The following is a 15,708-nucleotide window of genomic DNA, read 5'->3' as shown; positions in this document are numbered from 1 at the left end:
ACCTAATCTCTCCCATATTGTTTTCCAAATTTCCCAGCAGTTTTTGTCAAATAGTGGATTCATGTCCCAAAAGTTGGGCTCTTTGGGTTTATCATACACTGTTTTGCTGACATCATTAACCCCGAGTCTATTCCACTGATCCTCCCTTCTGTCTCTTAGCCAGTACCATATTGATTTAATGACTGCTGCTTTATAGTATATAGTTTTGATATCTGGTACTGCTAGGCCCCCTTCCTTCACATTTTTTTTCATTATTTCCTTTGATATTCTTGATCTTTTGTTATTCCAAATGAAATTTGTTATAGTTTTCCCTAAATCAGTAAAGAAGTTTTTTGGTAATTTGATAGGTATGGCACTAAATAGGTAAATTAATTTGGGTAGAATTGTCATTTTTATTATGTTAGCTCATCCTACCCATGAATAGTTTATGTTTTGAAGCAGTAGACAGCCAGAATGCAAATTTGGGTAAAAGCAGCTAATTGGTAATAGTTGTCACTTCTTTTGGAGACTCTGAATATCTAGGGGTGTCTAATATTTAGCTATATGGAGGAAAAATTTGATGACCTATCCTCTCAAAAGGGATTAACAAAAGTGGGTTGAGGAAGAAAATGAAAGCAATACACAAATGTATTGTGTAACTTACTTAGAGCTGGGTTGTCTATTTTAGCCTGATAGAAGTACCTCTCTGCAAGGAAGCAACAAAGAATCTAGGTGTTTCAACCATCTTCTATTTCCACTTAATCAATTTGAACCTCCGGAGCTTTGGGAAAACCCCATGTATTAGTGTCTTTCTGGGTGTTATTTATTGTTACTGCTGAAGTCAGCCCTCCATTAACAAGATGATAAGCATTCTTTAAGACTAAGCGCCTCCCCCTTTTTTTTCCTTTGCATAAAAGGAAGTGTTATGTTCCTGAACATTTCTTAATCTAGAATTCAAAGGAGTCCATCCATGGATAGATTTGTGGTGGTAGATGGGGAAAATAGATCTTTATTTCAATTTATAATTAATTTCCTTTGTCATTTTTATGTTATACATTTAATAACATTCTGTCTAAATGTTTAAAACATTACCCTAATCTCTGTGGTCTTGGGCAAGTCATTTCCCTCTTTTAAATCAGATAATATTTTTAAAGTGCTTAACATGGTGCCTGGCAAATAGTAGGCACTATATAAATGTTATCTGTTACAATGTTTATAATTTTGGTTTGCTTGTCTGTAAAAGGGGTTAAATGACATCCCTAAAGTTCTTTCCATCTCAGAATTCTGTGATCTAATGAGTCACTGTGCATCTGCATTTTAGTAGGCTATTTGGCAAAGACTTCTGATACCTTTTTTTGCTGGATCTAAAATTTCATTAGTGGTATTGGGAGCTTTCCACTGAGGAACTCCAATACCTCCAAACCAATCTGTCTGCTTTTTATAGCATGGGAGATTTTCTTGGGAGCACTAGGAGATTAAGGATTTCTCAAGATCACATAACCATTATCTGTTAGAAGCAGGATTTGAATTTATGACTTTCTTGGCTTGGAATTCAGATCTATATCATCTTTAACCAGATTGCAGCTGAGGCCCCTCTCTGAGCCTCAGTATTCTTATCTGTAAACCAAGGGTATCAGACAAAATAACTTTCCAGTCCCTTTCAGCTCTACATCTATAATCCAATGGTTAGTTATAGAGATAACCTGCTAGCATCAGAGCTATTGAATGGAGTCACAGATGGAGCTGGTGAAGATAGAGCCACAGTTATTTTCTTGCCTTAGGAGTTCATACATGATAAAGTCCTGAATACATCTTGTTTGCCTTTGCCTCTTTTTCCTATTTCTCTTTTTTCACTTTTTTTCCCTCCATAGTCGTGGTCAGGCATGCCAAAAACCCCAGCAATAATCTGAATATGACTTGAGATTAAAATTTATTTGAGGGAGCAGCTGGGTGGCTCAGTGGATTGAGAGTCAGGCCTAAAGACAGGAAGTGTCCTGGGTTCAAATATGATCTCAGACACTTCCTAGCTATGTGACCCTAGGCAAATCACTTAACTCCCATTGCCTAGACCTACATAGTATTGGTTCGAAGACAGAAGGTAAGGGTTTAAAAAAAAATGTATTTGAGGAGTATTTAATAAAAATAAGTAAATGCAAAAATCAAACAAACCACCCCATAAATAATGTTAATATGTGTTTATTTAGAACAATATGCAACTGCACAGGGATCTGTTTCTGTTTATCACCACTGTCAGGATTGCTCCCTTCTCTCCAACCTCTAGCCGTAAATTGTACTTTATAGCATCTTGTGCTTTTACCTCTTAATATGGCATCTTTTATCATACTTATTTACATCCTCACTCCCTTGTAATCAGAGACTGTGGTTTTTCTTCTTTGTGTTCTCAGCATTGATCATTGTATCCTATGTATTATTCTGAGTTTACACTTGTGAAAAGGGTATCCTTTATTCTCTTTGCCTAGTTGGAGGACTACTTCGCTGCATAAGTGAAAAGGGCTGAGTCCTTTCCTAGTTTCCTAAGAGACTAGCTTCTATCTTGGAGGGGGGCTTGTAGTTACTCACTACTAGCACTCCTGGCTGAGGAGTAAGGCTCTTTTCTCTAACCTTTCTTACATTTCTCTACTTTATTGTTTCCCCCTCTAATTTGGTAAATAAACTTCTGACTTGAAATATAATAACTTCAGCGACCATGTTATTTCATATAATTTAAGTCCAAACACTAAATTTAACCTTTACAGTACATTAATATAGTTAATAGTTAAAGAACAGTGGTTTCCTTTATATGGGAACTCCTTCCACCTATAGAAGTGGAAGAAACCCTTCCACATATCTCTTATTAAATAGGTTTTCATACCCAAGGATAGAGACATATTAAGACTTTTACCAATGCTCATACTTCTAGTAAGGGTGGAATTTGAAAATGAGTGATTCTTATTCGGAATCTAGCATGGCATGTCCACTATTCCATGCTGCTGCTTCTTGCACAGAATAGGAGTTTAATAAATTCGTTGAAAACTGTTCAATAAACATTTATTGTGTGCCAGACACTGTTCTAAGTACTGGGGATATTAAAAGAGTAAAAAAAACAAAACCAGTCCCTTACCTCAAGGAGCTTATAATCTAATGGAGAGACAGCATGCAATTAAATAAATAAATAACAAAACATATACAACATGCGTAGGAAATACTTAAAGAGAGATGGAAAGCACTAGAATTAAGGGAAGTTGGGGAAGGCTTCTTAAAGAAGATAGGTTTTTAGTTGAGATTTAAAGAAAACCAAAGAGTTCAGTAGTCAGAGCAGAGGAGAAAGAACATTCAAAGCATGGGGGACAAATTCCTTGAGCTGAGAGATGGAACAGCTAGGAGGAGTTTCTTTAACTCTCCTTGACTGGGAAAACATGAGCATCAAACTGCCAAAATAAGAGCCAGATAGTTTCTTCCCATCCATCTCTCCCTCTGATTCCACAAGACCTATCAAGAGGCAGAGTTACTTAGCAAGAAGTGGCTTTTAGGGTTGAAGTCAGAGGCTTAGTCCTTGGAATATCTCATTCCTGTCACTCCCATGTAAGTAAACTTCAAATTATATATCACATAATATAATATATACTGAGCAAGACAGTTCCAGTAAACCCAGACTTAATGTCAACTATAAGTTTTCCTTACTGTTTAGATTATTAGAAGACAACCTGTTTGTTTTCATGAGTTTCTAGTTCCTCTGGGGGTATCTGAGTGCATAGAGTAGCCCTTTTTATAATTTCCTGGAGCTGTAGACTTAGCACTCATATTATTTCTTTACTACAAAACAAAATGACTTTCCATTGCATGCCAAATAAAACAGTTTCCTTATCTTGAAGTTAAAGGTTTTCTTAGTCAGTCACCAATCTACTTTTCCAGCCCCATTACATACTCTATGTTCTAGTCAAACTGGGCAGCTTTCAATGCCTTGCTTTCATTCCCTGCCATCACTGCCCCTTTGTTTATAATAGCACCTCTGGGCTAAGGGCTTGCCAAGCCCTTTTCAGGGCTGCTCATCCACTTTTGGTGTCAACTCTCATTTGTGGCTCCAAGAAGCTGTAGCATGCTCAGAGGCAGAGGAGTACTATAAACTTTCTAGTCTGTTACCAAAGTTCTGACAATGTCTATAAGTTTGTGAGTTTCTATGCCTCTTGCAGAGTAGCATGATATTATGAGAAAGAGCATTGGATATGGAATTAGGAAACTGGAATCATAGTCATGTAGACAAATCACTTAATCCTCACTGAGCTTCACTTGCCTGTTTGATAAAATAGTAGGAATCCAAAAGTAAAAATTGCCCAGATAACCCTATCTTAAAAAAAAGAAACTGAATAAGCCATCAATGAACTCCCTAAGGGGAGAAAAAAAACCCAAAGTTAGATGTATTTCCAAACAAATTCTATTCAACATTTAAGAATAATTCTAATACTACATAAACAGTTTTGAAAAATAGGTAAAGAAGCCCTACCAATTTCCTTCTATAAACAAATATGGTCTTTATACCTAAATCAAGTAGAATCAAACCAAAAAATAGATCAATTTTCTTTTTTTCTTTTTTTTGAAATTTAGAATATTTTTCCATAGTTACATGATTCATGATCCCAGTTCTCCCCCTAATCCCCCACACTTTCCTCCCCCCTTCCAGAGCCAATAAGCAATTCCATTGGGCTATGCATGTATCATTATTCAAAACTTATTTCCATGTTTTTCATATTTGCACTAGAGTGATATTTTAACATCAAAACACCCTAATCATATCCATATCGAACTATGTGATCAATCATATGTTTTTCTTATGCATTTCTTTTCCCACATTTCTTTCTCTGGATGTGAATACATTCTTTCTCAATAAATCCCTCTGGATTGTCCTGGATCATTGCATTGCTGCTAGTAGAAAAGTCCATTACATTTGATTGTGCCATAATATGTCAGTCTCCGTGTACAATGTTCTCTTGGTTCTGCTCCTTTTGCTCTGCATCAGTTCCTGGAGGTCTTTCCAGTTCACATGGAATTCCTCCAGTTCATTATTCCTTTCAGCACAATAATATTCCATCATCATCAGATACCACAATTTATTCAGCCATTGCCCAATCAGTGGACACCCCTTCATTTTCCAATTTTTTTGCCACCACAAAGAGCATGGCTATAAATATTGTTGTACAAGTCTTTTTCCTTATTATCTCTTTGGGATACAAACCCAATAGTGGTATGGCTGGGTCAAAGGGTAGGCATTCTTTTAAAGCCCTTTGCTCATAGTTCCAAATTGCCCTCCAGAATGGTTGGACCCAACTCACAACTCTACCAGCAGTGTATTAGTGTCCCAATTTTACCACATCCCCTCCAACATTTATCACTTTCCTTTGCTGCCACTTTGGCCAGTCTACTAGGTGTAAGGTAGACCAATTTTGTTAATGAGTATTTATACAAAATTTTTAGAGAAAATGCTAGCAAGAAGTTTTTATCAGTATGTCACAAAGATCATATATTATAACTAGGCTGAATTTTTACCAGTGCTGGGAGCCATCAAATCCACCTTTTTTTTTCCTTTTATTTTTTAAACCCTTAACTTCTGTGTATTGGCTCATAGGTGGAAGAGTGGTAAGGGTGGGCAATGGGGGTCAAGTGACTTGCCCAGGGTCACACAGCTGGGAAGTGTCTGAAGCCAGGTTTGAACCTAGGACCTCCCGTCTGTAGGTCTGACTCTCAACCCACTGAGCTACCTAGCTGCCCCCCAAACCTATATTTTGACAGTCAGGTGGGACCTTGAAAGCTTTAAAGCATCCTCAAGGAGGATGGAAATACCCACTCAGACTCCCCTATGTGACTTCTCTCTTACTAGCACTCCTTATTATTGGAATTATTGTGATCAATATCCCTACTCAGCCCCAGGGAAATACAGATGAATAGTAAAGGCTGTTACTAGAACCTTTACAGGCCCCCTATAGACACCTAGGAAAGTCCCACCGTTACATGTAATAATACAGAAATTCCCCTAAAGAAGTCACCTCATAACAAACCAGCAAATAGTGAGTTAAATTTAAAGATTTTAAACCCCAACAAAACTGTACTTGGATTTTTCATTCTCATACACAGAAGCTTACATAATGGGAAACTAAGAAACAACTAGCCTCCCTGATTTTGGTATGTCAAGAAGACAATGGATGAAAAATAGTGAAGTTGTTCCATGAAAAGACTGGTATGTCTCAGCCTAGGAAACAAGTCAAATATACCTTTGAAAAATATTGCAAGTTACTGGAGAATGAAAAGTTGTTAGTAACGAAGTTAATATATGACTTCTCTATTATCTCCAAGAAAAGATGTATGTTGAAAATGAAAATTCATGCCAACTTGTATGTAATCTTAAGAAAAGGGTATAAAAAATAAAGCCAACCCCAGGGCTGACCAGTGCAGTCTCTGTGATGCACAACAGAAACTCTGACTGTTCTCATTCGTCCCAAGCCACTGACACTATCCCACCTCCTAGAGTACCTGGACCGCGGGAGCAGGCCTCCTGCATACCAGAAATACTGAGTTGGTTCAGTATTGGAAAAACTGTAAGCATAATTTGATAGCAAAATAACCAGCAATAAGTATAGGGAAAACTTTTGGCAAAATATAACACCCATTCTTATATCACACACACACACACACACACACACACACACACACACACGGAGCTTTTCTTAAAATAAGGAATATGTACCTAAAACCAAGAGCAAACCTTATCTGTAATAGCAATAAGCTAAAAGCTATTCCTGTAAGATCAAAGCTGAAGCAAGGATAGCCATTATCATCATTACTATTCAATATTATACTAGAAAGGCTAGTATAATAAAACAAGAAAAGGAAATTGAAGGAATAAGCATAGGAAATTTTGCACTATGATGTTAGATAACCCTAGAGAGTCCATAAAATGCTAACCAAAACAACAAATATAACTAAATTACAGAATACAGAGTAACTCACAAACTTCATCATATCAACAATACCCAACAGAGATAGAGAAATTCCATTTAAAATAACCATGGCAAGTATAAAATATTTGAGACTACTTGCCAGGAAACCTATAAGAAGTACATAAACATAATTACAAAGGACTCCTCACACAAATAAATGCAGATCTAAATACCAGTAGAAATATTGATTTCTCTTAAGTAGGCCAAACCAATATAATAAAAATGACAATACTACCCAAATTAATTTGCTTATTTAGTGCCATACTAATCAGACTACCAAAGAATTACTTTATAGAGCTAGGAAAAAGAAAAGCATGATTTTCTAGGGGAGCAGAATGTCAAGAATATCAAGGAAATTGATAGAAAAAATGAAAAGAACTGGGGCCTAGCAATTCCAGACCTCAAAATACCCCATAAAGTTATATTCATCCAAACATTTTGGTACTGAATAAGAAATAGAGAGGTTTCAGTGGAACAGGTTAGGTATACACTATATAGAAGTAGCAACCTAGTGTTTGATAGATTCAGTGATCCTATCTGTTGGGATACTTTTTGACAAAAACTCATTGGGAACTCATTATTAGACAACTACTGGAAAAGCTAGAAAGTAGTCTTGGTGGAAACTAAACACAGGCCAATATTTTGTACTGTATATAGAGTGAAATAATAAGCAAAGTAGTAAAGTATGGTAGAAATTACCTATTGTATCTAAGAATAGGAGAAGAGGTTTTGACTAAGCAAGAGATAGAAGGGGTTCACAATAGGTAAAATGGAAAATTTTGATTATATGAAATTAAGAAGTTTTTATTCAGATAAAATCACTGCAGGTAAAATTAGAAGAAAAGCAGAAAACTTAGGAGAAATCTTGGCAGCAAGTTTCTTTAATGAAAATTCTTATTTCTAAAACAATGAACTGAGTCAAATTTATGAGAATTAAAGTTATTCCCTAATTACTCAAAGAATGAGGCCGTAGGTCAAAGGATATGAATAGGCAGTTTTCTGAGGAAAGATTCCAAGCTATCAACACCCTTATGAAAAAAAAATCTAAATCAGAAATAACTGGAGAAATGCAACTTTGAGATTGGGAGGACAAAAATGGAAAATTACAACTGTTGGAGGCAATGGGGGAAAATATATACACTTATACACTGTTGGTGGAGCTTACTAGTCCAACCATTCTGGAAAGCAATTTGGATCCATACCCAAAAAGCTGTTAAATGTTAACCTTTTTTTTTTTTAAGCTGTTAACCTTTTGACTCAGCAATATAGCTTCTAGGTCTATATCCCAGAGATACCAAAGAAAAAGGGAAAGGACCTAGATGTTCAAAAATATTTATGGCAGGTCTTTTGTGGCAGCAAAAAATTAGAAATGGAGGCCCATCAACTGAGGAATGACCAAATAAATTATGGTCTGTGAATGTGATGGGATACCATTGTGCTTTAAGAAATGAAGGGAATAGTTTCAGGAAAAAAAAAAAAACAACCTAGGAATATCTGTATGGACTAATGCAAAGTGAAATGGAAAGAACTAGGAGAACAATTTATACAATTACAATAGTATTGAAAAGATAATTCACTTCAAAAACTTGGTAACTAATCAATATAATGACCAAACACAATCCCAAAAGACTAATAATGAAATATGCTATTCACTTTCAAATAGAGAACTGATTAACTTAATGCAGTTTGAAGCAGTTTTTCTTGGGGGGGGGCATGATTAATGTTGAAATTTGTTCTGCATGACTATGTTTATAATGGATTTTAGTTTTCTTGCCTTCTAAATGAGTGAGGAGTAGAAAATTTGTAACTAGAAATAAAATTGAATTTTAAAACTAAATAGGAATAATATTTAGACAGGGTTATTGTGAAGATCAAAGGTAATACAAAACTTAAACCATTCTATGAATTTAAGTTTTTAAAGTACAAGATCAAGTATTGAATCAATATTGAATCAATTAAAAAAGCATTTATTAAATACTTGCTTTGTGTCAGGAAAATAGTGTGGTGAGCACTGGAGATATAAATGTAAAAGCAAAAACAACTATTGCCCTTGGGTTTACATTCAAATAGGGGAAAGCATTACATATGTGTATATAAGGAAATAATATCTAGGAAAAATGTTTTGGACAGGGAAGTCACAATGATGGTGAGTGGAGTCCTGTGGGAAATGATTTGGTCTTTCTAGGAACAGTCGTATTGATTGATTACTGTTCCCAGAGCTTGTGGTGGAAAGTTCTTGGGAAGAGGGAGCAGCATGGCATGAAGGTGACTGGAAATCACTAGTGTGATGAGTGGGTATTGATTAGTTATAGAGAACTCTGACCAGTCCAGAATGTAGGTTCAAAGGATGGGAACTGAAGCACCAGGTTCATGGTTGCCATAAATGTAAAAATTAAAATGAATATATAATAACTCCAAATATCATATTTATACGATTTATTAATAATCACTAGAAGTAAAGGAATGAAATGGTAATTATCTAACAAAATAAAACCACATGCCCATGGCTAATCTACCTGCTCAAAATGGCCCACTCCTTCAAAGTCATCACAGGAAGGAAAAGAGATCTAGATACCCAATTTATCTCCTGTCTACTTCAGCATGCAATGACAGGAAGTGAGTAGGCTCTTGGATAATGTAGTTCAAAGGCACAAGATTCCAATTACACATTATAAGGTAGCATGGCATGAGGATAGTTTCTGAATGTCTCCTTGCAAAACACTAAGTGTCTGTATGTCTTAAGTGCCATTTGAGGTTGAAGACTTAAGTATGGATGTGGTTGTGTGAACTTGGGTACATTTAGTATATTATGGTGTTCTAATTCACATATTTTGCCAAGTAGAAAAGCTTCATTGTCACAGTTTGGAGCAAACTTGTTTTATTTGAATGGTTATCTCTCAGGAGAAACTCCAAGTTCAATGATGACTCTTACAGTTTGTTTTGCTATAGTTTGGTACTACACAGAGACTTCTAAGCCAGCACTGTACCCTCTAGCTTCCACTACCTTCCTGAACTAGGATATCCTAAGGGACGTTATAATTGGTCCAAAATATCTGTTCTCTTTGATCTCTTTTTAGACCAGCCCAGAGAAGGCATGTATGGCACTGAACATACCCAGTCTGAAGAAGATGGGGAATGGCAGCACTCTACTTCAACTACCTCATCTCAGAGCAAAAGGACAGAGCGTCTTGGTCAGAACCAGCGCAAGAACCTGACCTCTGAGGACACCAAAAAAAAGAGGGCTCAGAAACCTTACCACATGAGGAGGAACATAAGGTGAATAATATAAGATACTAGGGAGCATTATATAATAAAAATCTGTTTTTCCTTCACCCAGACCTCCCTATCCCCAGCACAAATAGTTGATAGTTCAAATGATTCCCAGGACATGTGTTCAGTCCTTGGGTCTTGATTGCTAAAAGATTCCAATATGATAAAAATTGGTCTTAATCATAGCTGGAAAATGTAGATAAATGTGGCTATATCCCTACTATCAGAAGCCAAGATGAGTCAGATAATAACCTAGATCTTTATTAGTCCCTGTACTTAAACCCTTTACAGTTGAATAAGGCTTACCAGAATTTAGACTGTGTTTACTTGGTCTTTTACAACAGGATTATTAACCTCCATGCATTGATTAGGGCTTTAAGGATAGATAGAGTCCAATGCAAGACTTTTTTTTTTTTTTTGCACTGAGCCTCAAAAAAAATTCTAGAACTTTTAAGAAGGCCATTCTGTTAGACCTCCAAAGTGATCAAAATGATAGCCCTTGACCATTATTAAGTATGTCCTCTTTCTTGTCTGATGAGGCTTGTTGAGGTTTGGGCTTCTCTAGTGACTATGAAATAAAATAACAAGTACAGTGACCTACGGATTTCCCTAAGATTACTAAATTCTACTTCTTGGCCTGCTAATTATAGGGTAAGTGGGAAAAATACATACTTTCTTTAAACTAATATGAATGCAATTAATCTTTTCTTTTCCTTACATCCATAATGGTTATTTCCTGCTTTGGGTTTTGCCATAAAGTCATTTTAGTTGGATTCCAATGATTTCCTTATTTATCTGAATGCTTAGAAAGCTGCTACGAGAGGATCAATTGGAAGCAGTCACCAAAGCAGCTCAACAGGAAGAGTTGGAAAGAAGAAAAAGGCTGGAACAGCAGAGGAAGGACTATCCTGCCCCTATCCCCACTGTACCACTAGAGTACCTCCCAGGTAAAAAGATATGGCATAATATGTATGTCTAAACCAAGGGTTCTTAAACTTTCTGTGTCATGGAAGTCTTTGGCAGACTAGTGAAGCTGATGGGCCCCTTCCTAGAATTCTGTTTTTAAATGCTAAAAATAAAAAATATAGGATTATATGGGAAACCAGTTATGGTGAAATACATTTATGAAAGTATTATTTAGAAAGTTTATTTAGGAGAATTTGGAGAATGGCTGAATAAGTTGTGGTATATGGCTGTAATGGAATACTATTGTGCCACAAGGAAGGATGAATTCAGAATAACCTGGAAAGAATTATATGAACTGATGCAAAGTGAAGTGAGCAGAACCAGAAGAACAGTACATATAGTAACAGAAATATTGTATGATGAACAACTATGAAGGATTAAACTGTTATCAGCAAAACAGGGTTTCAAGATAACCCCATGGAACTCATGATGAAAAATGCTATCCACGGCCAAAGAAGGAACTGTTGGAGTCTGATTGCAGATCAAAGCACACCATCTTTCATTTTATTTCTTGAGTTTTTTATTGTATGTGTGATATGTCTTCAGTCACATGGTGAAGAATATGAAAATATGTTCTGCATGAAAACATTGGTATAACCTTTATCAGACTATTTTACTGCCTTGGAAAGGGATGGAGAAAATATGAATCACAAAATGTCAGAAATTAATTGCCAAAAATTGTTCCTGCATGAAATTGAAAAAAATGTTAAAAAACAAAACAAACCAAGTTTATGGATCCAGGTTAGGAGCCCTGGTCTAAACTCATAATCTAGGGCACCAATTTTTTTTTTTAAAGAGAGCCATCTGGTTCTATGATGGTAGAGGTCTGAGATAAGTTTATATCCTTAGTGGGAGATTATATGTCAATAATGGCGAATTTTTGACATGGGAGTGCTCTCTGTAGGCATAGGTGCTGTCTCTCACCAGAGTTCTTTACTAAAAAGGCAGAGAGACTTGAGCAGAGCTGGTCCCCTCCCCCCTCTCCATCACCCCTGATGACCTTTTTTCACATCGCCCGTCCTCTGTGCAATAGCCCAGTGGGAGAGTTTCTTCCCTCCCCTGTTCTGGGGTAAGGGGCCGGGCCAGTGGGTGAGGTGGGGCAGGTGGGACGTGTGACACTCACTCTCTGGGGTGGGAGTAGGCACTCTATCTCTAAAAGGTTCACCATCACTGTTATAGGATAATGTTAAGGATAGACAGACTTATAATTATAGACTTATTTACTTATAAACCCTTCCCTTCTACCTTAGAATTATTTGGCAGAAGAACATTAAGGGCTAGGGAATGGGGTTAAGTGACTTGCCTGGGATCACACCACTTAAAAAAGTATTTGAGGCTAGATTTTAACCCAGATCCTCCTGACTCCTGGCTGGTACTCTATCCACTGTGCTACATAGCTGCCTCTAGACAAACCATTTATTAAATACTTAATTACTGTGCTTGCTCAAAGTAACGAGGATACAGATATAAATGAGCAAATCAATCCCTACTCTCTAGGCATTTATATTTTATTGAGGGAAAATGACAACCCATAAAAGGGTGTTGGAAGGAGAAGGTCAGGAAGAGGTGAAAGAAGAGGGGACGAATAATAGTTAATAGTAATCTAGAGAATAACATTCGGATATAATAGAGATTTCAAAGCACTTTATGATTAATCAACTTTTAAAAATAATTATTTGAAATTGTAACCTTTAAATTTTTAGCCTGCAAGACAAGTTGAAATGTATCTTCCCAGTTGAGGTTTTCCTTAATTTTCCCTCTAGTTTTGGATCCTAAGACCTTTTCTCCCATGGGAATGTTATTACTACTACTTCTGGGGAGTTGAATATCAGCAATCAAGAACCTATTCAGAGATAGAGATTAAAAATAGAATGAAGAGATCTGATCAAGCTATTGCTATGAGGTGATGATAACTTCCTAAAATAATAGGAATGAAACTGTAGTAGAAGGGTAACAAAAGCAAGGTCATTGTGTCTCAGGGAAATATTTTTTATTTGACTTTAAAATGACAATCCTCCCCAACCACTGATCTGTTTTCTCCATAGAGGAAATTGTTTTACGAGCAGGTGATGCTTCCCAGCTCCCCCCTCAGGTTTTAGCCCAAGAAGTTATTTGTTTGGATAGCACCAGCAGTGGGAGTGAGGAGGAAACAAAGGGAATACTGCATGGCATTAAAGATGGTAAGAAGTGTTTTGTTCTCTTAGTCTCTTATTACTGTCCATCCTTAGCAGCATCTCTAAATCAAAAAGCTTCCTATCCCTCTCTCCTACAATTTGAAGCTTACTATATACATTTCCCATAGGTCCTATAATAAATATACTTTTTTTCATTACTTCCACTTGAAATTAGAAAAGAGAAAAGCTAAAACTTCCAGGGATGATAGCAAATAGAGTAAAATTTCCGCCCTGTTGTATTTTGAAAATGACTAGTGAAATCCCCTTGAATCTTTCCTGATATCTCAGAAGTGATCGAACTGAGCTCCGGAGAGGATGAGGCCCTTCAAATTGTGGACAGTAGTGACTCTGCCAATGAAGGGGATGGCGATGCCACGGAGGAGAGCAGTGGCTCTCATGTGAATGATGCCTTAAATCAATCAGATGCTCTGGGGCAAGTCATTGTCAACATCAACCACCCACCTAATGAGGAAAATATCTTCTTAGCCCCACAGTTGGCACGTGCAGTGAAACCTCATCAGGTATTAGAAGTCTTGACTCTTCTTCTTCCATTGCTCATTACTTTTGTCTTTATAAATTGAGATTTTTCTAAGCATTTGTGCGTTGTTTAGAAAATTTTATCTTTAATCCCTTAGCTACTGGTTTTCTAACATTTCATCTAATCATGAGATGAAAAGTATTAGGAACAAATAGGGGAAGGGGAGAAAGGGGACTGTATTTCATCCATTCCCCAGTTGTTTCCTAATTTTATTGCTAAACAGATTTGAGTGAGAATACTGCAAGGTACAAAAGCTTGAATTTAAGTTCTTCCCTGAGAAAAGCAGTTAGGAAATTTGCTATGTATTAATGGTTCCTTAAAGTAACACAAATGGGTCTTTAAAAATATTTAAAGTTGGGCAGCTAAGTTGTTCAGTGGATAGAGCATCAGCCCTGGAAATGTGAGGTTTTGGGTTCAAATCCAGCCTCAGACACTTCCTAATTGTCACTTAACCCCAGTAGCCTAGCCTTCTGCCTGGGAATTGATACTTCTAAAACAGAATATAAGAGGTGGTGGTTGTTGTTTTTTAAATACTTAATGGGCTCACCTTTATAGGAAAGAGTAGACTTTTTTAATATTTCTCCACTAGAATCAGAATGTAGACATTATGAAAAGGCAGATTTTGACTAAAAAGATGAAAAGAGCTTCTAACTGGAGCTGTCTGACAATGAAGGAGGTTACCCAGTGAATTAGTGAAATACTATGTTACTGGAAATACTGATAATAGAATTTTTAAAAATAGAATTAACCATGCCAGGAGTTCTTTAGAAAGGGTTCCTCCTTTGAGTGGAAGGGTGAAATTTGTTACCTAAAAGGTCCCTTCCAACACTTAGGATTTTATATTTAGGATTAGGGGATATAGAGTATAGAGCAGGAAGAGACATTGAAAATCATTTAATCCAACCTCCTTATTTCACAGATAAGGACATCCAGCTGATTAATGAACCACAAAGAGTAGTTAGTATACAGCAGAGACAGGGTTCAAACCAGATCATTTGACTCCAAATTAAATTATTCAATTCCACCATACCTACTTATGTAATATATTAGTGAATGGTGCCCTCTCACATAGATAATCACTGAGGATACCTTTCTGGTGTTATTTTCAGATATATATTCACCTATAAATTGTTTCTTATTATCAGCAATAATAGCAACTAATACTTTTTGTCCCTACATTTTCTCCTTGGATTCTCACAACAACCTTGTGGTGTTTAGCAGAACTATTATTATCTCGATTTTACGGGGGAGGAAACTCAGACATGCAGAGGTCAGTGATATGACCAGTGCCATATAACTAGTAAAGGTCTGACCTAGAACTTAAACTACGGTCTCTCCCATTCTGCTGCTCAGCAGTAGTCTACTTTAAGGTGATATGAAACAATGATTACAGGCATGTAATGTTCATTCCAGTACTTACTGACTTACTGATTTTACTGTTGTACAGGAAAAAGGAAACTGCAAACTGTCATTCATGTTGTTTTTCATTTCATATTCTCATGACTTCTCTCTATCCAATGATAGATTGGTGGAATCAGATTCCTGTATGACAACCTGGTCGAGTCCCTTGAGAGATTTAAAACCAGCAGTGGATTTGGCTGTATTCTGGCTCACAGCATGGGTTTGGGGAAAACTCTACAAGTGATCTCCTTCCTAGATGTCCTTTTCCGACATACAGAAGCCAAGACTGTTCTTGCTATTGTACCGGTAAGGAGCCTTTTGGATCTAGGCCAACTCTGCCGTGTTTGGTATGCTGTAACCCAGCATTAAAATGTGTTCCTTCTAATCTGCT

The 15,708-nt window shown here is 36.7% G+C and overlaps 1 protein-coding gene across 2 annotated transcripts in view; it reads left to right on the top strand.

The window, feature by feature from the left end:
• The window catches only part of RAD54L2 (RAD54 like 2), a 103,258-nt gene that overhangs the window by 44,917 nt on the left and 42,633 nt on the right, over positions 1–15,708 (top strand). Inside the window, exons 2-6 of one of the 2 annotated variants that reach the window (XM_044675723.1) lie at positions 10,046–10,244; positions 11,046–11,185; positions 13,250–13,384; positions 13,667–13,899; positions 15,441–15,623. In XM_044675723.1, coding sequence (XP_044531658.1) covers positions 10,046–10,244; positions 11,046–11,185; positions 13,250–13,384; positions 13,667–13,899; positions 15,441–15,623 — 890 coding nt within the window. Of the gene's footprint in view, positions 1–10,045; positions 10,245–11,045; positions 11,186–13,249; positions 13,385–13,666; positions 13,900–15,440; positions 15,624–15,708 lie in introns of those variants that run through there. The other variant, XM_044675659.1, reaches the window with a different exon arrangement.

Source organism: Gracilinanus agilis, chromosome 1, assembly GCF_016433145.1.
Source record: "Gracilinanus agilis isolate LMUSP501 chromosome 1, AgileGrace, whole genome shotgun sequence".
NCBI lineage: Eukaryota > Metazoa > Chordata > Mammalia > Didelphimorphia > Didelphidae > Gracilinanus > Gracilinanus agilis.
The sequence above is the reverse complement of the archived record's forward strand: the minus strand, read 5'-3'. Positions and strand labels throughout refer to the sequence as shown.